The sequence below is a fragment of the Pongo abelii genome, chromosome 6 (assembly GCF_028885655.2).
Source record: "Pongo abelii isolate AG06213 chromosome 6, NHGRI_mPonAbe1-v2.0_pri, whole genome shotgun sequence".
NCBI classification, from domain to species: domain Eukaryota; kingdom Metazoa; phylum Chordata; class Mammalia; order Primates; family Hominidae; genus Pongo; species Pongo abelii.
The window spans coordinates 42,862,739-42,884,591 of NC_071991.2; the positions used below are offsets into that span (position 1 = coordinate 42,862,739).

The 21,853-nt window shown below is 41.1% G+C and overlaps 1 protein-coding gene across 6 annotated transcripts in view; it reads left to right on the forward strand.

The window, feature by feature from the left end:
* Positions 1 to 21,853, forward strand: part of GLI3 (GLI family zinc finger 3) — a 275,490-nt gene that overhangs the window by 64,312 nt on the left and 189,325 nt on the right. Inside the window, exon 2 of one of the 6 annotated variants that reach the window (XM_054559272.2) lies at positions 753 to 919. The exons of 4 other annotated variants lie outside the window; for them this stretch is intronic. In XM_054559272.2, the coding sequence (XP_054415247.1) occupies positions 799 to 919 (121 nt within the window). In that variant the 5' untranslated portion in view covers positions 753 to 798. Of the gene's footprint in view, positions 1 to 752; positions 920 to 18,175; positions 21,237 to 21,853 lie in introns of those variants that run through there. One more of the 6 variants, XM_054559273.2, reaches the window with a different exon arrangement.

Sequence of the window (21,853 nt, forward strand, 5' to 3'; positions counted from 1 at the left end):
ATCCATTCATGCTGCTAGTTTTATTGCAAAGACTGAACAAGTCATATTAATGCAATTAAAAAAAATATTTTTTTCAGAAATTAGGGCCAGACTGGGCTTTAGAAATAAGTAACTTAAAGTTGCTTGGGACATGAGGGGACATGAAGAGAGAGAAAAGATTTCTGTCTCTGTGTTAGGCATTTCAACTGATTCTTTTAGAATATTTTTTGCCCGCTGTGTCTGTCAACCATGGCTTGGCTAATCCAGCCTGGTGCTCATGGAGGTTGCATCTCTTCAAGTCAGCCAGGCATCAAGTATTTCACCAGCACTTATGGTGCATCTACCTGTGGGAGAATGCAACATAAAAATATACCCGTCGTTGCGACAATTTGACTTGCAGGGAAGAGTAAGGTCTACAGTGTGCTCAGTGGGCTACCCTGCAGAGGGCAGGCACTGCCGGGTAAGGGCACTGGACTTCTTGTTCACTTGTCCGTGGTCCTTTCTTTCTCCTTCTGACTGCTGCTTCCCAGGGATGGGGTTTGGAGTAAGATGCTTCATCCCAAGTCTGTTTTCATAAAATGTGGAATAATCTTCATAATTTGCAAGGTTGCTGTGAGAGTGATATTAGGTAGAAGGTGAATGGCTCTTTGAGAGTCAAAAATGGCTTATGCTTTGTTAAATAGAAGGTGTTAATAGCCAAGTAATGAAATGTGTTAACTTTACTCACGGAAAACTCTCAGCTCCACTGCTTAAAACTCATCCCCTTCTCCCAGGCAACCATTTGGAGGCCCAGGCCAGAGGCTGGACCAGGAGGATTGGATGTATTGGCGCTGTCCATCCCTGCTGCTGTACAAACGACTCAGCCACAGATCCTCTTGGATGGGCTACCTTGAAAGGGGGAAGCTCCAAAGAATGCGTACAAACCCATACATTTACCTAGGTGCGGGATGATTGCAAGACCATTTTATTCATTTAACTCATTTACACTTTTTAGTGTAAAAAAGTTTATCCTTTTTCATCTTACTATCTAATTCTGCTTTTTGATAGAAATGCCAGCCATGCAAATTCTCCTCTACCACAGAGGCAGTGAGTTAAGACATGCGGATCCCTCTTTTCTGTTTGAAACCCATAGCTGAGATCTCATGCATGAGAGCAGAATGTGCATGAATCCTGTAGGCACCCCCACCCTCTGCCCTTTGGAGCAGTTAACATTGTTTTATGTTCCCAAGTGAAAACTTCAAGATTTTTTTTTTTTAAACTTCTCTTATGAAGAGAACTAAGAAGGAGGTTACGGGCCTACGTACAGAAGAAGCAAATTAAAAAGAATTTCCAACTCCCATGTCACTATGTTTAAGCAATGTGAATACATCCAGGAGTAGAGAAAAGACTAGAAGGAAATGTACTTTTCTGTTCAAAACAGCTGAGATCTCATGCATGAGAGCAGAATGTGCACGAGTCCTACAGACACCCACACCCCTGTCCTTTGGAGCCGTAAACATTGTTTTATTCTCAGAGACAGTGTGGAGGTACATTCTGTTCAATTTTGGTGGGAATACCACTAAAATACCCCCAAATACCACTAAAATTTCTAAGAAAAATAGATAAAAACAGATCATGGCACAGTCTTGGGTCTTTTCTTTATTGTCACCTGTATGTTCAACCTCCACTGTGGATTATAAATGTCAGAGGGCTGTCTGCAGTGACAGAAGGAATTCTCTAAGGACTCAGTGACTTAGCTTTGACTTACATTTGGAAGAAAGCTTTAAGAACTGTATAAACTTGAGCAAGCTGAGAAGCTCCAAGTCCCAGGGCCTTCGATTCCCAGATGTCTACCTTTTTCTCCCCACATTTTCTCTGTCCTGTAGCATTTGATTATGGTTTCTAATAACAAAAGCAATAATCATTGTGGAAAGTCTGAAAAATATTGAAGAACATAGCAAAAGAAAACAAAGATTACCCTTATTTCACTATTCATGTGTGGATGACAATTGTTAACATTTTAGTACATTTCCTTCTAGTCTTTTTTCTACTCGTGGATGTATTCACATTGCTTAAACATAGTGATGTGGGAGTTGGAAATTCTTTTTAATTTGCTTCTTCTGTACTTAGGCCCATTATCTCCTTAGTTCTCTTCATAGGAAAAGTTTTTAAAAAAATCTTGAAGTTTTCACTTGGGAAGAAGTGTTAAAATGTCTTGCTAAATGTCTATTTCGTGAAGCCTGTGACAGTGGACTTGTATGATAGAAAAGGCCATGAAATCACATCTCATACAGACTTCTGAACAATCTTGAAGATTTTGCAATCAAGTCTAGCTTTGAATCTAACACTTATTAGAAGCTAAGGTGAGATGCAAGACAGTGAACTGATAATACAGTTCCTAGAGCTGTATAGAGTTAGAAGAGCTGGAAAGTGGTGTGAGTGGGGAATGGAGGGCATTGCACAGTTGTTATAGAACCCTATAATTTTACATAGAATGATTAATAAATAACTGTGTGCTGAGTCAATCGGATTGTTGCTGCAGGGAGAAGCCACAAAAAGCTCACAGGTTATATTTTGCCTGAGGAATTAGGGTTAAACTGGGCATGAGCTCACAGAATGTCTAATACCTCCTTCCCACCCCTGCAGGGGATTTAGGAAAGAAAAAAATAATTCTCAAGCAAATACTTGATTGTGGCAATTGTGGTGAGAGTGCTGGCATCTCTTTTATTTACCATTAACTTGTATTTCAGAAAGACCAAGTACTTTCTTAAAAAGTCAGCAAGGCCGGACGTGGTGGCTCACGCCTGTAATCCCAGCACTTCGGGAGGCCGAGGCGGGTGGATCACGAGGTCAGGAGATCGAGACCATCCTGGCTAACACGGTGAAACCTCGTCCCTATTAAAAATACAAAAAATTAGCTGGGTGTGGTGGCAGGCACCTGTAGTCCCAGCTACTTGGGAGGCTGAGGCAGGAGAATGGCTTGAACCCAGGAGGCGGAGCTTGCAGTGAGCGGAGATCGTGCCACTGCACTCCAACCTGGGCGACAGAGTGAGACACTGTCTCAAAAAAAAAAAAAAAAGTCAGTAAGTTCTCTGTAAGAACTGTAATATTTAAGTTTGAAACAGCCCTGATAAAAACAGATTTATTTCTACATTGAGAAGTTTTTAAATATATACATATGTATATATTTTTTTATTTTTTATTTTTTATTTATTTATTTTTTTTGAAACACAGTCTTGCTTTGTCGCCCAGGCTGGAGTGCAGTGTTGTAATCTCAGCTCACTGCAATCTCTGCCTCCTGGGCTCAACTGATTCTTGTGCCGCAGCCTCCTGAGTAGCTGGGATTACAGGCACGTCCCAGTACGCCCAGCTAATTTTTTTTGTATTTTTAGTAGAGCCAGGTTTTCACCATGCTGGCCAGGCTGGTCTTGAACTCCTGACCTCAAGTGATCTGCCTGCCTTGGCTTCCCAAAGTACTGTGATTACAGGTGTAAGCCACTGTGCCTGTCCTGATTTTTTTTTTAATTTTAGAGAAATATTGGAAAATACAGTAAATATAAGAAGTAATTGAATATTCTTATATTTCAATTGATTGTAATTGAAATATAAGAAGTAATTGAAATATAAGACGTAATAAGTAATTGACTTCTCACAGATGACCATCACTGCTAACATTTTGTCATTTGCTTCCTGTTCTTTTTTGTCTTCTCTTTGCTTCTCTTCTTTTTTTTGTGCATTGTGGACATTATTAATCTTCTAGTGTTGGCCATTTAGGACTTTTACTTGCTCTATTATAAATATTGTTTCAGTGAACATCCTTTTAGGGAAGTCTTTGCATAGAACCTGAATTACTTCTTCGGGTATGTACCCAGCAAGGGGAGGATTGGGCCAACCAGTATATACATTTAAGACTTGTCATCCATATCATCAAATTGGCGTATGTATATGTGAGTATTCAACATGCACCAATGCTATCCTGCTAATAACAGTGCATGCTCCTTATTAAACCTTTACCAGCACTTTTTCGTTTGATACCAAGACAAAAAAAAGCATCATGTTTCAATTTTATTTTTTTCATAACACAATGAAATACAACTAATTTTCGTTTTCATACTGCACATTTAAATTTCTTCTTCAATGAATTGGCTATTCATGCACAGTTTGAGGCGGTTTTTTTGATACAGAGTAACATTTTGTTACATATTGCAAATGTTTGAATGTATATTAGGCTGTCTAAAATAAACAGCTGTAAGTTTCATATTTTAGAAAAATAATGGTGCTTGTGAATGGGTGCACAGAGACAGATCTGAAGCAGACATTGAAGGGCTGTCTGGAAGTTTTTTGAATTGACACTATTTTATACCAAAGAGAATATGCATGTAGAAAAGGACACATCTCATAAATGGACAGTTAGATAATTTCTCACAAACCAAACATTTGTGAAGCTAGAATCAGGCTCAAGAAACAGACCCATTCAGCACCCTCTAGCCCCTCTTGATTTCTGACACCTAACAGCATGTATTTTATTTTTTATTTTTTTGTTTTTAATTTTTTTGAGACAGGATTTCACTTCATTGCCCAGACTGGAGTGCAGTGGTGTGATCACAGCTCATTGCAGCCTCAACCTCCCAGGCTCAGGTGTTCCTCCTGCCTTAGCCTCCTGAGTAGCTGGGACCACCAGTGCGTGCCACCATGCCTGGCTAATTTTTAAAGCGTTTTTTAGAGATGGGCTCTTGCTATGTTGCCCAGGCTGGTCTCGAATTCCTGGCCTCAAGTGATCCTCCCACCTTAGCCTCCCAAGGTGCAGAGATTGCAGGCATGAGCCACTGTGCTCGGCCTGTTTTCGAACTTTATAAATTTGTTTTCTTTTTGTGTCTGGCTTCTTCTTCTCGGTCTACATTATGTTTACGAGATTCATCTACATTATATGTAGTTGTGGATGTTCACCCCCCTTGGTGTATAGTATTCCTTTGTGTGGCTATATCACAATTTATGAATCTCCTACTGCTAATGGACATTTGGTGGCTTCACATTTTTGGTTACAAAGAGTGATCCTGTGAATATTCTGCTACATGTTTTTTGGTGCCCCTGGTGTTGGGAGTGGAACAATATTTTCACAAACTTTCTTGTGCCCACATCTTTATTCTCTCCTCTCCCCTGACATCTCTTGAGCAAAGTAAAGAACAGCACAGACTTGCAATGCACAGTGTTTTTGTCTTTCCTTGACGTTACTTTTAGGAAGGAGGAGAGTAATGAAGTTTTCTTAACAAGGTATTGAGTTCTGATTTAAATTGTAGATAATGACTGTTGGCTTAAGACCAGGCTATCATTTCTAAATGAAGAATTATGTCTTATGTCTTGTTATTTTCTTATCAGTTTTTCTTGATTTACTCTAGTAAATGGAAGGCTTTTGAATTGTCTTAAAAGGAAGGAGTTTATTAACTTGTTGGTCTTATAAGCAACCTTCCTAGGTTTACTAGCTTAATGAAAAACAATCTTTGGGGTAAGAAATTGGATTCAGGCCATGTGCATGCATGAGCTGAGTTTGAGAGATGTACCAAATCTGGATCCTGCTGCTGTGTGATCTTTTGGTAGAATTAAATAAAAGGCATTAAAAATTTTTATAGTTGCTTTTTACCAGCTTTATGTCTGATTTTTTCTCTCTCTCTAAATTCTTTGGCTGACATGAGTTTTGAAGTTCTGCCATATCCACTTATCAGCCTGTGGCAAATGCAGTCCTTACCAGCATCAAGATGAAAGGCTGATAGTTAAGAGAAAAAAACAAAAGCATGTGCTACATAAAAATGCCCTACCTTTTTAAGAAATTGCCAGAGTTACATTTATTTCTCTCTCTCTTTCTCTGTATGTATACGGAAAAAGCTAAATTGTTAAATTTTTATTCTTTAATCTTTCAAGTGTGTATATACCTATTTAAAATTTATCAGTAATTCCCAAACATATCTAAACTGACAATTTAATAACTCAAGGAGGGCCAGATATTTGCTGGTGTGTTTCCAATTTTATGGGTATCTCTGTAAACTATGAATCATCTTGTACTTCTCTCATATACATGGGCTAAATATTAATCTCCACAGCAACTCCCTTGAGCATGGAACGGATGGAAAATCGATACTGGGAGAGAGGAATTCTGTAATATGGTAGTTTGTGTCCATTTGTCTTGTCCTTCATCTGTTTGTTTATTTTCATTCCCATTGCTTACTGTCCTTAACATTTTGTCTTCCACTAAAGGACACCAGCCTTAAGTTGACGAATAGCAATATCATGTTCTTAGGTGATAACCTGGCAAGCGCTAACAGAGGCATAAAGAATCAGAACCAGGCCAGGCACAGTGGCTCATGTCTGCAATCCCAGCACTTTAGGAGGCCGAAGTGGGCGGATCACCTGAGGTCAGGAGTTCGAGACCAGCCTGGCCAACATGGCAAAACCTGGTCTCTACTAAAAATTACAGAAATTAGTCAGGTGTGGTGATGGTGAGAGCCTGTAATCCCAGCTAACTCGGGAGGCTGAGGCAGGAGATTCGTTTGAACCCAGGAGGTGGAGGTTGCAGTGAGCCGAGATCGCCCCATTGTAGTCCAGCCTAGGCGACAAGCGTGAAACTCCATCTCTTAAAAAAAAAAAAAAAAAATTACCTGGGCGTGGTGGCGTGTACCTGTAATCCCAGCTACTTGGAAGGCTGAGGTGGGAGAATTGCTTGAACCCCGGAGGCAGAGGGTTCAGTGAGCCAAGATCGCCTCATTGCACTCCAGCCTAGGCGACAAGCATGAAACTCCATCTCTAAAAAAAAAAAAAAAAAATTTAGCTGGGCATGGTGGCGTGTACCTGTAATCCCAGCTACTTGGAATGCTGAGGTGGGAGAATTGCTCAAACCCGGGAGGCAGAGGGTGCAGTGAGTCGAGATTGTGCCACTGCACTCCAGCCTGGGAGACAGAGTGAGACCCTGTCTCAAAAAAAAAATAATCAGAACCACACTGGCAGAATGCTGCCATAAGAGACTTCCCTCTGCCCCCTTCTCCCCTGTTTGTTGTCCCTCCAACCCCCCAACTGGAGCTGTGCTTTCATTTTTGGCATCTTGTTTCTTGGGGCCCCATTGCCAAGGCCCACAGGGATGCTCCAGTGTTATTCCCTCTGGGGCCTGATCCCGATCAGAAAGATGCCTGTTGTTTTGGCCACCCTTGGAAGACAGCAAGAACAGCAACAGCAGCAAACGTATATTGTCACTTCCAGACACTCTCTGGAAGTCCCACCACATTCATTCAATTATTTATTCATCTGTAGAATAATTCACTAGTGCCTGTGGTGTGCACATAAGAGATAGCACAGTTCTGAATTCCAGCCCCTGCCCTCAAGGATCTTACATTCTAGTGATGGAGACACGCAAGTGAATAGCTAATTACCAAACAAGGTAAGAAATGCTCTGGTAGACATTGGGTGGAAAGTTGAGCAGGCTCAGAAGATGGGACAGAAGGGGCTGAGGATGGGTCTTCATGCTCAGAGCCTCTATTCAGGCTGGGCAGTTTGGAGTTGCTCTTGCAGACACCTGGGCTTCATGCAAGGTTTGTGAGCCTGGAAGTGACATGTGCTTCTAGAAGATTTTTAGGAAGGGGAGCATACGGAACACCCTAACTTTTAACTTTGCTTCCATTTTCACTACTCTATGATGAGTTGGCTTTTGTACTCTTGACATTAAGATTTAATATATGCAGTTTTTGGATTTGCCAAGTATCTGTTTCCCAATGTTTTGGATTTTCATCTATGGTTTTATGGTTTTAACTTTGTTTGCAAGACTAGATTCTACATTTTTGATTGAATTATTTAGAATATTAGTATACTCAGTGACTTTACAAAATTGACTTGCCCACGTTTAGGAGGCATTTTAGATGTTTCTTTCTGTGGTCAGCTCAGGCAGATACAAAAGAAGTTCAAGACTTGATATCACTAGCAGCTAGTTATAGACAAGACCTAAATCCAGAACAAGTAGGGAATGAGACCCCCAAATGCACCAGCAGTCTATATGATTTAATGGCATGATAAATTGTATGGTACAATTATGTCTTCATGACCCAATCAGTGAAATTAAACTAATTTGTTACTTCTTTTCTGATGTTTAAGTGTCCGTGGGGAAAAATGTTTCCATATTTGGGCTTCAGGAATATGTATTTCTAAGAGGGTATTTACAAAATATCCTCCTAGCCCCATGAAAACCCTGATGTTTTTGCATATTATTTGAACACTTAAAACCTTCATGTAGAAAGATAGTTCACATTGGATGGGTAAGTATTATACCAGAACTTTTGCTGGTTTCTATGGTTTCTATAGTAGGGATGCAGGGACACCATAATGCCAAAGATTTGTAACAGATCTGCTATAACCCACCAGAGAGCGCACCCTACTCAATAGTGATTTTTTTTTTTTTTTTTTTTTGGACACAGTTTCACTCTGTTGCCCAGGCTCACTGCAATCTCCACGCCTGGCTAATTTTTGTATTTTTAGTAAATATGAGGTTTCACCATGTTGCCCAGGCTGGTCTCGAACTGTTGACCTCAAGTGATCCACCCGCCTCGGCCTCCCAAAGTGCTGGAATTACAGGCACATGTCGCTGCTCCTGGCCCATGAATAGTGACTTAAAAGCCTCATTTCCTTTATGATCATTTCATTATTGCTTTCCCTTGCAATGTTAAGACTGTTCCTAGAATGAAAGATTTCATTACAAAAAAGCAAAACAAAACCCCTTTTTATATTTTTTTATATTTATTTATTTATTTATTTATTTGACATGTAGTCTCGCTTTGTTGCCCAGGCTGGAGTGCAGTGGCATGATCTCTGCTCACTGCAAGCTCCACCTCCTGAGTTCACGCCATTCTCCTGCCTCAGCCTCCCGAGCAGCTGGGACTACAGCCACAGGCCACTACGCCCGGCTAATTTTTTGTATTTTTAGTAGAGATGGGGTTTCACCGTGTTAGCCAGGATGGTCTCGATCTCCTGACCTCATGATCTGCCTGCCTCAGCCTCCCAAAGTGCTGGGATTACAGGCGTGAGCCACCGCGCTCGGCAATTATTTTTATTTTTATTTTTATTTTTTTTTAGACAAGGTCTTTATCTGTCTTTCAGGCTAGAGTGCAGTGGCACGATCTTGGCTTACTGCAGCCTCTGCCTCTTAGGCTCAAGGAGCTTCCCACCCCAGCCTCCCAAGAAGTTGGGACTACAGGCCTGTGCCACCACGCCCAGCTAATTTTTGCATGTTGTGTAGAGATAGGGTTTCACCATGTTGCCCAGTTGTTCTCGAATTCCTGGGCTCAAGCAGTCTGCCCACCCCAGCCTCCCAGAGTGCTGGGATTACAGGTGTGAGCCACCATGCCTAGTCTTTAGATTCTTTAAACAGATTTAAACACAGGAATATACAACTATATTAAAACACCAGCTTTCGAAGCTTGTCTGTATATTGCAGGGGTATGGACAGGATGTGTCCTAGTGATTATTTTTTCTACTTAGCCATTAAATCAGAACCTGTATTTTTGCATGCATTTTGGTGTTTTTCTAGCAATGAATTTCAAGTCTATCCAGATAGACCCATTACAAAAGGAAAAAAAAATTCATAGGCTTGGAAAGTAATATTTTAAAGCCATTCAGATTTCAAAGATTGAAAAAGACAAGTAAGCAAAAGATTATTACTTGAACAGAGTGGCTGGAAGACTGAAGCATCAGCACAGTAAGGAAGCCATTAAATTGGCCAAAGAACAATCCTTAGAAACATTGTGGAAAACTTTAGGGGTCAAGTGCAAGTCACACAAAGTCAAAAAGAGAGACACTGGGGTCATGAGATCTATGATGTGCCCAGTGGTTGTGACGTGTAAAAAATAGAGATGGTGCGTGGCCAGGCACGGTAGCTCACGCCTGTAATCCCAGCACTTTGGGAAGCTGAGGTGGGTGGATCACCTGAGGCCAGGAGTTCAAGACCAGCCTGACCAACATGGTAAAACCTTGTCGCTACTAAAAGTACAAAAAATTAGCCAGGTGTGGTGGCGGGCACCTGTAATTCCAGCTACTCGGGAGGCTGAGGCAGGAGAATTGCTTGAACCCAGGAGATGGAGGTTGCAGTGAGCCGAGATAGCACCATTGCACTCCAGCCTGGGCAACAAGAGTAAAACTCCGTCTCAAAAAAAAAAAAAAAAAAAAAAAAAATAGAGATGGTGCATTAGATAGAGGCAGTGTTGAGTTCAACAAGGACTCAGAGTGAAAGGATAGAGACAACTGCAGTTGGGGAAAAGGCAAATCAGAGAGAGGCAGCTACAGAGCAGAGGCCTGTTGGTGATGGAGATGAGCATTCTTTGGCAGTGTTCGGAGGGGTGTGACAAGTGGAGGTGAGATAGAAGAGTACTGTTTAATGTGGGGCAAAGAAAGGCAGGTGTATAGAGACAGATAACTCTTGGTTTGAGTCTGAGTAATTTATGAGGCATTTGGCAAGGAAGACTGTGACCTGAATATTACAGAAGGAGGTCAGTATTGCAAAAGATCAGTGTTTGGATGGAAGATATCTAGTTTGTAAGTATAGTTGTTATTTGACAGGAAATTGCAAGTTTGCTGTGTAGATTTGAAGATAGGTTGAAAATACCAAAAAAAAAAAAAAAAAAAAAAAGGTGTTTACTCCTCCTTCCCCTGGACCACTCCTCCCCAGGACTTCAGAGACAGTAATGCATAAGAAGGGAAACAAAAATGAATTTCCTTTAGGCAAGAGAGCTTTGTAAGGCCGAGCTACTTGAGAGCCAAGGAGAAGCTGCTTCTTTGTGACAAAGCAGGGATTGAAGTTGTAGTGGTTGCTAATATTCTGCTGAATGAGCTCTGAGGTGCATTCATTTTATAGGAGGGGCTGTTTCATTTTCTAGCTGGTCCATACTAAGATTTTTATTTTTGTCTACAGATTGTAGAGTAGATAAGAGGAACTCAGTAGAATTGACAGAATTGTCAGGCACAGTAACACAGCCTCGATTATGTCTTTTGTTTGCCGTTTTCATCAACTCTTCTTGGGAACTTTCATAGAACTGGCCCAGACAATGTGATTAGGATGGAAGAGTTCTTCTTTGAATGACTTGGCAGCAGTGCAGTGCGAAATCTATTATTATTTCTCTTAAAGTTTTTCTGCCAAAAAAGTACTTTCCATTTGTGTCAACAAGATGTGAATTAAAGAATAAAGAAAAATGCAGAAGAAATTACATGTGTTCTCAACGTAAACCAAAGGTGCAATATTTTAGAGTATCAGAGTAGTCATTGAGACTGTGAAGTTCAGTTGAATCTATCCCTGAGGAGTTGGGTTGAGATCACAGCCTCTTTGAAAATTTGAATTAGAGACTTTCCAAACCAATTCTTGTTCAAACCTCCTCTACAAAGGTAAGCCTGGTCTATCCCCCCACAGTCAAAACCTGAAGAAGAGGCCTTTCCTCTCCATGGCCTTTACCTAATGTTTACATTACTGCTTACCCTGTGCTAACCCTGTAGCCTCTGCATCTGTTCTCAGGTAGTTTCTCATCTAGAAAAATCAGTCATGTGGGCCTTGAGGGCAGCAATTCTGTTTTTACCCCCCTTAGAAGGTCAGGGTTCATGCTGGGACACACGGAGCCCTTGACGTGGATGAGTCTGTATGAACTGAATGCGAAGAACCAACTTGGGCTGGTTTGTATTGTTTGTGTTGACAGCCTGCTCTAAACCCTATTACCCAATTTTTGACACAAGAGGTGGAAACACTCCGTCGGAATCCTGACTACATTTGTTTCTGCCTCTAGCAAGGAGTTTCCCAATTATGTGGGAAGAGGAAGTCTCAAAACTTTATTCTTGGATATGCGTCTTTCATCCCTATTAACAAATGTATGTGCCACACTAGGTCATATAATTGTCAGGTTCAGAATCATAGGAGACTGATTTGATCCCAGACTTACTAACTTTGTGACTTTGGAGAAGTTAATTTCTCTAAGCCTATTTCCGTCATCTGTAGGATGATATTGCTGTCTGCCTCATAGTTATTTTAAGATTTCAAAGCATTCATATTAAATACTGTGGAGATGATAGTTACCTTATTTTTTGAATATTTTTCCTAGGTGTGTTTCATAGTTTTACTAATGGGTGTTCTTATCGTATCCTGAGACAAGGTAGGTCAGAGGACAACACAACTTTTCTGCAAAAGACCAGCTAGTAAATGTTTTCAGATTTTAACAGGTGATTTAGTTTCTATCACTACTTAACTCTGCTGTTGTGGCTCCAAAAGAGCTGTAGACAACATGAAAATGAATGAGCCTGGCTGTGTTCCAACAAAACATTATTTATGGACCTTGAAATTTAAATTTCCTATGATTTTTGCCTCTCGTGAAATATTATTCTTCTTTTGATTATTTTTCATCCATTAAAAAGTTTGAGATATATTTGAGCTCACAGGCTGTACAAAAGCAGTCAGGGGATACAGGTTGTCAATAATCACCCTAAAATAATTTGCTTGATTTTTCTTAGTAAATATTGTTTATGGAGAAACCAAATGTATTCCTTGGGAAAATTTCAAGTGTCTCGAGTCATTGTAGAAAGCCAAGTAGAAGGGATTGATGTTTTCAACAGATATTTGAAGAACTAAGCATACTTGTCTGGTAAATGTTGATTTTGGGCTTGACCAGAGATACGTTGAAGAAGTGGGTAAAAGAGATGACCAGTTTTAATTATAGATTATTAACTTGGAGCTTTTTTTCTGGTTGTGAAACAGCAGTTATTCGCTCCTAAGCTGTCTATCCTGATGCCTGGTGAAGGCGTCTACTGGTTTGTTGCCTTAGAGGTTACGGAGCTCTCTTCTGCACCATCCTTTTTCCTAGGACATCTATAAGAAGTTGGCTGAAGTTGATAGGAGATGTCCCATTTTATATAAGGGGAAGCAGCAGCCCAAAGAAATTCTGTGACTTGCCTAACATTAGACATTTCTAGCAGTATAGGTTGGGCATCCCTGATCTGAAAATCTGGAATCCCAAATGCTTCCAAATCTGAAACTTTGGGAGCACCAACGTGATGCCACTAGTAGAAAACTTTACACCTGATTTCATGTGAGGGGCTGCTGTCAAAACTTTGTTTCATACACAAAATTATTAGAAATATTGTATGCCATGACCCTAAGGCTATGGATATGAGGTGTATGTGAAGCATAAATGAATTTTGTGTTTAGACTTGTGTTCCATCCCCAAGATATCTCATTATGTATATGCAAATATGCCAAAATCTGACAAAATTTGAAATCCAAAAGACTTCTGGTCTCAAGCATTTTGAATAAGGGATATTCAACCTGGACACCCAAGGCCTGGAAACCCAATGCCTGGCCCAGGGCTTGATTATCTTGCCACCCTGTTTTGCATTATCATGCAGATTATCAGATTAGTGATAGTACCTAGCTTTCATAAATGCCACAGTTTATAAAGCTCTCTTTCATATGCTATTATGTTTAACCCTCAGAATACCCTATGAAGTAAGAGGGGCAAGTTTTACTATCTGCCTTTGGTAGAGGAGGCAGCTGACAACCTGATATATTTTAATGTACCCTGGGTCACATACCGATTAAGTGCTAGGAGCAAGTCTGGGAGCTAGGTTTTCTAACTCCTTTTATTACACTGTGCTGCCTTATTATACTACATGGCAGTTGATGCCATTAATACCCAAACATTAAAAAATAAATTGAAAAAGAAATAACATCCTGCCGTGGTTCCAGCCCTTGGCAGTGATTTTTAAGTGGAGGTTTGTGTTATGAGAATTTTTGCTTTCAAAATGCTGCATGCACCTCCTGTAAAAGGTTGAATGAAATGATTTTAGTTTTGGTAAGTGGCCCATGCACGTTTATTATTTATTTATTTAGGTCTTTTTTGCTCCAACTCCTTTGGCTAAATGAAGCACTGCTGTATTTTTATTGCATACCCCATCATTAAAAGAAATTGAAAAGACGCTTGTTAATTTTAATATCGCATGGATGGAAATATATCTGGCACATTTAGGAACAGTTACAATTCCTAATAGTGCATTTTAAGAAGTAGTCTGGTTTTGTTCTTGATTAAAAAAAGAGAAAACTTTCTTAAATTTGCTATAATTCGATAATCATCTTTAGTTGGGGAGGGAGAATGTCTCTGTGTTGTATGATTCTGACTTTATTGACTCATTTAGCATTCCTTTCCAGCCAGTGGGAAGGGATTATACTCTTGGGCAGCATGAAGGGCCTTTCATTTGTTGGTAAATAATCCAAGCAAAGCTGCTTCCAAGTGCAAGTTTTTTTTTCCTTTTTCTGTAAACCATATGCTTCTTTAACTTTTGGACATATGCCCCTTTCAATAAACTATGTGCGGCTCTAACTGTTGGAGCTATTGTTAAGTTAAGCACAAGCCAAATACTTAGGCTGCTTCTTGCATCTAAGCCTTCATCACAGTCCCCCTGAAGACAGTGTCAATTTTTTTTTTTTTTTTTTTTTTTTGCAAAATAGCTATTCAGAACCTGGAAACCCTATAGAAATGGGGAGATGTGGGGAGAAATAGGGTGACAAGAAGATAATTTAGCCACAGCATGAGAGGTGTCATTTACACTGCAAGATACTAAATGTGCCCAAGGCCTGAGCTTGACAAAAATAACAACAGCAACAACAGAAGTAGAATAAGAAATTCAAAGAAGTTTCTGAACCATATTTCATTTATGACTCTGGCTTGAAGTTTACAATTAAGTTCATTTGATTAAAGTCTGTAGTATTCTTCCTGATGGACTTTAGAGGAAGAGGCAGAATAATTTTAACAATGAAAATAGTCTTCGACTGGGCGCGGTGGCTCACCTCACACCTGTAATCCCACACTTTGGGAGGCCGAGGCGGGCGGATCACCTGAGGTCAGGAGTTCAAGACCAGCCTGGCCAACATTGTGAAATCCTGTCTCTACTAAAAATACAAAAATTAGCTGGGTGTAGTGCTTGGCTCTCTCTCTCATGCTACTCAGGAGGTTGAGGCAGGAGAATGGCTTGAACCCGGGAGGTGGAGGTTGTAGTGAGCCAAGATTATGCCTTTGACCTCCAGCCTGGGCAACAAGAGCGAAACTCCGTCTCAAAAGAAAAAAAAAAAAAAATAGTGTTCACATATACAGATAGAACAATGGCAAGCAAATGAATGCTCTCAAAGACTCCTCACAGAAGACACATTTTAGAGGTTAATAGTAATTTATAATACACAGGAAAATCATGCCAAGCTGGGCACTTACTTGAAGGGTGACTTTGAGCCAGTTGCTTAACCTTTGTTAAACCTCAGGACGTTTAGCTGAATAACTGGTTGATGATACTGCATCCTGGACAGGTCTGTGAAGATTCAGTGCATATGGAGCACGTAGCACTGGCCTGGCGTTTAGTAAGTGCTCAATAAATGTGAGGCACAGAGTATAGTCTAGTGTTGTTAACGCATTTCCCATTTATGCCTTTCCAGAGTGGGCTGGTAAAAGCTGAGTTAACAAGTTTTCAGGGCGGGACCTTAGGGTATTTTTGGCATTTTGGGGAGGTGTTTGCATATGCATAGGAGATAATTAAAATGATATAATTTTACATAGGCTAATTCATCAAAATGATATAATTTTACATAGGCTAATTTTACATAAAATGACATAATTTTACATAGGCTAATTTATCAAAATCTTTTAAAGTCCTATACCAGCGGGAGGTGTTATTAATATGTGCACACCTAGCCTCCTGTATGTTAGCTATGTTCTGTTGTTTCAAGAGGTGGAATAAATAGTTTAAAGCAAGGCTTCAACAGAGAAACTTGTGGGATAATTTTTCAGTTTGTATGTACTTAATTTGAACTTCTTTAGATAATTATAGTAAAGGTCATACATAGAATTAAAAATAAAAGACAAACAAATCAGCTTTTTCTGTACTCTAAAACGATTGAGAAATATAAGTTAAAAATCCATACAAATATTTTTATGCTAATTGGTGCATTTCCTTGACATTTTTCTTTTTGTTTAGAAATTTTGTATAGAAATAATTATATATTTCTCTTCCTCCCACCTTCCTTTTGTCCAAAAATTTGAATCCTTAAGCAGTTTAGAGACATGGCAGCCTATGTCTTAGGCTTAGAGACAGGCTAAGTGAGTAAACTCCTGGGGCTGTGGCGTGAGGAAGGAGAGCAGCTAGCGTCATGTCTGTGGCCATGAAAGTGTGCTTTGTGAGAGGTGACGTTTTGTGGCCTTTCTCTCCTCCCTCATAGGCAGTACCTGAGCCATTATCTGAGATTTTGTAAAGTTACAGACTTTTGTGGCTAAGTCACTAGAAGCAGGCTGCTTAGATACAATTGTGAAGAATCAAAAGGTGGTATTTTCATTTGGGTTTCTCAAATGCACATTTCATAGCTGAGGTCAGTGGGCCATAGCTAGAGGGGATTTCTGTTGCAGAAACCTGACCCAGGCAGCACCTGGCCTTTGCCCAGAGGCTGATTGAGTGTAGGTGAGCCCTGCTGTCTGTCCCTCATGGAGGTCATGTGGCCTCTAGCTCCTTTTGGTACAATAATGGTATTATCGTGATATTTAAATGCACTCTCCAGGAGCGCCTGATTCCTGCAAGGGCATAAGCATGGTCTCTAAAATGTTATTAAAAATATAATACCACCATATGCTCAGGCTTTCTCATTCCGTGATCTTCTAAAAACAAAAACATGCAACATAAACACACCAGATGTAACCCATTAAGTTTGTGTTCACTTCTGCAGTTTGGAAAAATGTTAGAAAGGTTAGGAAATAGAACTTTGCTGGTGATGGGAGGAGGGTGTGGACCTGGGAACCAGCATCTGAAAGCACTGCTAAAGGAAGAAGCTGCTGCACACAGAGGTTTATTCCTTCATGCCTTTAAAGGAAAACCAAGCTGTAAGTCCTCTGGCCACACAGGGGCTGGGCTAGATCTCCAGAGTGATAGGATCATTCCCATCAGAGGATGCAGCCAGGTGGCAGCAACCTGGACACTCTGGCCTTCTGAACAGGCCTGTCATTGTTTCTGCTTAACTGTTGGCCGTGGATCTCGTTATGGAATCTTAACTGCTCAGGTCTGTATGTGCAAAGTAAGAAAGAGAGACTCTTCATTCTTTGCTTGTCAAAGACTAAAACTGAATTCTCAAAGAAATCTCGAATACCTAAATGCTCATGAGACTGTGAGTCACAGAGAGAGATAGTCATAAATGTGCTACTAAGCAGAAGGCAAAATTTTTGACCCTCCTGGGAATTTATTGTACTGCCTTTGATGCCACTAATTAACTCACTCTGTGTAAGCAGCGACTGGCAACTAATAGCAGACTAATATAAGAAGCTCCATGACGTTGTTTTAGAATTCTTAATTCAAGAAAGAGTCTTGGCAAGCGCTTGAAAAATAAGGTAGATCTCCTCCTCCCTTTTAAAGGTGAACCCGCTGGGGCCCTCAAGGGTACTGTTTTGTTTATGTTTTCCTGTTCCCAAGTGCATGCTGGATTTGGCAAGTCTTTCTGTAGGGACCTTTGAAAGACGGTTAGTATCCTTGGGTTTGGTGCTTGCACTTAAGTGCCTGTTCAGGGCAGCGTTCAACCAGGTCACAGCGATCTTCGCTGACCTCGTCATCAATGTTCAGAAGCATCCTCCTGGGGGTAGAGATGGGGCTGCAGACCTCTTATTTGTGAGGGTTCAGGGGCACAGGAAAATGTATGGAAACCCTATGGGCTACAAGGCATGCTTGCTGAAGCTTCAGACAAGCTAATAGTGTTATCTGCTCATCATTGTCATTACCTTTAAAAAAAAAAAAATACAGGAGGCAGCTTGCTCTGCATGTCATCAAAGCTTTCTGCTGCAGTGAGGGGAACAGCCATTTCAGGTTTTGCATTTTCATTTGTCTGAATTCTCATCTTGCTCTCTCTCTACCCACTCCCTTCTATCCCAGGGACCTCTTTTGAAGTTGAATGGAGCTCTGTAAACTGAGCAGTTGGGGAGTGAGGTGAGAATTTTGCCTTGGTTTGAGCTCTAACCTGCTGCTCTTCAGAGCAAATGGTTTCCAGTGGAAACCATTGGGATATTGGTCAGTCTAGACTATGTTTTATTCTTTGGTAAAAAGAACAGTAGCAATATGAAAACAATTAAGCTACTCTATGGCTCTGATGGAGGGCATTTTCTTTCTTTTTTTTTTTTTTTGGAGACTGAGTTTCGCTCTTGTTGTCCAGTCTGGAGTGCAATGTCGTGATCTCGGCTCACTGCAACCTCTGCCTCCTGGGTTCAAGCGATTCTCCTGCCTCAGACTCCTGAGTAGCTGGGATTACAGGCATGCACCACCACGCCCGGCTAATTGTGTATTTTTAGTAGAGATGGGGTTTCTCCATGTTGGTTAGGCTGGTCTTGAACTCCTGACTTCGGGTTATCCGCTCACCTCGGCCTCCCAAAGGGCTGGGATTACAGGTGTGATCCACCACACTTGGCCTGATGGAGAGCATTTTCTACTTTCTCTCCTTTCACCCTGGGACCTCCTGATTGGTGAAAGTAGGAAGAGAGAGCAATCCCATAATCTTTGAGGGAGACTTGTCACTTGAATTTCCCCAAGGCTTCAAATTCTGCTGCAGCCCTCTCATGTTGCAGGCCTGGCAGTGCAGTTTAAAGGCTGCAAACAAAGCTGAGTGCTTTCTCCTGATCCATCTGGGCCCCTCCCTCTGTCATCCGTCATTGTCAATGGGAGATGTATGTGTAGCTGCACAAGGGCAAAGTCTGACCCCGAGGGTATTGGAAATGTTCTTAGAGTAGGCATTGTTTGCTCATGCCCTTTGGAAGCCAAGCTCTAGACATTCTAGGGAGCAGCCCCTGGCTTTGGCAGAACTGAAATCTAGATGGAAAGAGGAAATATTCTGCTTTTTAAAACTACAGGAACTTTATTCCCCCTTCCTAGCGTAATTCTGCAATGCTTTTGAATATACTTAGCCTCTTCTCTTTTTCATTTCTGATCTCTCTTTGGTCAGTCTTGGGGAGAATTCTGAAACAGGGAGCGAGGACTTGGATTCCGTTGGTTTTTATTCAAAGAGCATCAACATGTAAATAACCAAAGAAATAAAAGCTGATAAGATGCAACAAATGAATAATAGGAAAAAAATGAAATAATGCTCTTTGCAAACACAGCGAAGCAATTTCCTGGGAGGAAAGGAGAGACGATGCTCTGTGTCTTGTTCAGGACAGGAGGGCGGGGCCCCAAGCTTCTGGAGACACATTAAAAATGCCTGGAATACACAAAGCCCCTGACCGAGTCCTGGAGTGCGGGGGAGAGGGTGTGCAGCGCTGAGTGGGGCCTGTGTGTATCTTTGCACGTGGAAGGGGGAGGATTGCACCTGTGCGGGTCCTCCACATGGGTCCAGTGTCTCCCCATAGATTTGTCATTTGGGCTTCTGTTGGTGTTTCCCAGGAGTGGATTTATGTTGTCAAAAACTTAATGGGAGAGGGTCTCAGTTTTGAAATTTTCTGTGCATAGCAATGTCATTCCTTTTTTTTTTTTTTTTTCTTTTTACTGGTGGTGGTAGTGGATGTTGGGGCACATATCCAGGTATCATTCCAAAAGCCTACCCAGGAATAGAGCTCTTGTCGTGTTAACAGGGGACAGGGATGTATGGATTCAGTAAAGCATACTGGGAATTTTCTTTGCATCACTTACTCACCTGGGACATGACGGCTGTTTTCTGAACTGGGCCTAATACCTTGCCCTACCGCCATCACTGGGTTGCTGTGAGGATCACATGAGGTGATGTAAATAATGATGGGAAAGGGTTATTTCTTTTCTTAAGGATGGGGAAGATGTTTGCTTGTGAGGGGTCCAGATTAGTCAACAACATATTTAGGGAGCCTCAGTCCTGTATTTTAATTCATTTGAACATGACTTTATTATATCATTCAATATAGAAGTTACAAGGTTTCACAAATTCAGACCTTAAATATGGAAATAGTATTTTCTTGTTAGAATCTCATTTGGCTAGAAATCTGAGTATCCTCCGGTCTTTCCCCCCACCCCCACTTAACATTTTGTTGCCTCCTCCCTGTCTGCCCCGTCCTCCCTTCATTTTGGCTGGCTGCAACCTGAGTGCCACTTTTCTGGGAAAGCCTGATATTCTGACTTCAGTTTTGTAATTTAATGATGGAGAGTTTCCTTAGTAAACCAAATTTAGAGTCCTAGAATGCTTATCTTATATCCAGACCTTGAACATAAAAGGCATTTTATACCCGCAATTGTTCATTTAATGAGCAATTGCGGAGTGCAGGCCGGTTAAGGGATTGAGCTATATGCACTATTATTGCAAGAAGTATTCCGAAATACCAGAAATAGGACGTAAGCTCTGATCAGGGAGACTGCGAGCACAATTACCTTCTTTTCAAATCCTTCTGTGACACTGCGGGAGGAAAAAGGACTTTGAAACTTGAAAGGAAAGAGCTTGCTTTCAACCTCAAAAGCTAGGAGGAAAGGGCTCTGAAATTTGCTCAGAATTCCCAATTCACCATTAGCCTGTTTCTTCCTTTAGCCTCAAGGCATTCTCCGCTTTTTGAAAAGATGTTAAGAAATTCAGTCACAATAGAGAGCCTAGTTTTGAACATGTTTCACTCGGTCCATTGAGGTCTAGGCTCCAGCCTTTGTGTGGGGTGAATTGAGCTGAGCGGCTAGCTGGTTGGAGAGAGGTGAATGAGGAGTCGCTGTGCACTCGCAAATTCTGGCAAAGAAAAAAGCTCACCCCTTCCTTTATTTTACAATATGCATTCCTGTACAATCCTGCTAGTGGCAATATGTGGAGCGGAGCCTGTTCTTAAGTCAATACAGAGTACTTGGTTTATAGCAACTCTTGTTAAGTTTGTCTTGTAATTGAAGCTGCTGTTGACCTTGCTTGGGGACCATTTGTAAAACCGTTTATTTAGCATAAACTGAAATAATAAACCCTCCTTCTCTCGGGCTGATTGTGATAGGGTGACATTAGTTTGATTTAATGATTAGCCGCCTGACCCTTCTGCTGGAGAGAGAGGCTTGAATAGGGAGAGTTCACTCGGAAGCACTCAGAAAGAATACTAATGAGCTTGTTAAATTTAGCATGGCTCCAACCACTTTTAATTCCTCTAATGGGAGCAGCATTGCCTGGGAGAGGGAGAGGGAGAGGGAGGTAGAGAGACACCGAGAATATTCCTAGAGGGTCTGCGCAGCTAGAGAGAGCTCACCAAGAGAAGTTGGCGCAAAGTAGCTAGCCAGAGCCTGGGGACTGTGTTGTAAGTATTGTCTGTTCTCTTATACTCCGCATCTTCTAGGTCTTGGGACAAGAGAGGAGTAGTGGGTATTAAAATGGGTTTTAAGGGAAAATCGATGTTAAGTGGGAAAAGGGGGTGAACACGTGTACTGTGAGCTCCTAATCAGCTAATTTTGTTAGGTGACAGGAGGTGTCCTTAGTTAGTGATGCCTGGCAGAGTTTTGTTTTTATCTTGAAGGAATCACCTGAAACTTTTCTTTCAAGTCATGGACAGAAAAAAACATAACAAAACAAAACAAAAAAACTCGAAACCTGTTCCCTTGGTTACCATGAGAAATCGGATAGATGTTTGTCTGCAAGCGCCCACAAGTGCGTGTTCGAGTCCTGCTTCATGCAGCAACGTGATTACGTTCTCCAGACTTTTACTGCAAATGTCCTGAGCACTGTTTGCAAGGACCCTACTTTTTTTTTTTTTTTCTGAGTTTCTAGCACCAAGAGTATCCGACTTGAAGTCACTTGCTTTTGGATGAGTTTGGAAATTCTGGGACAGTTTCTAAAACGTGATGCTTTGGGCAGCTCTCTGGGGGCAGGGATTTGTTAACTTCCACTTGAGCATGGATATGCAAAAAGAAGGAGGTA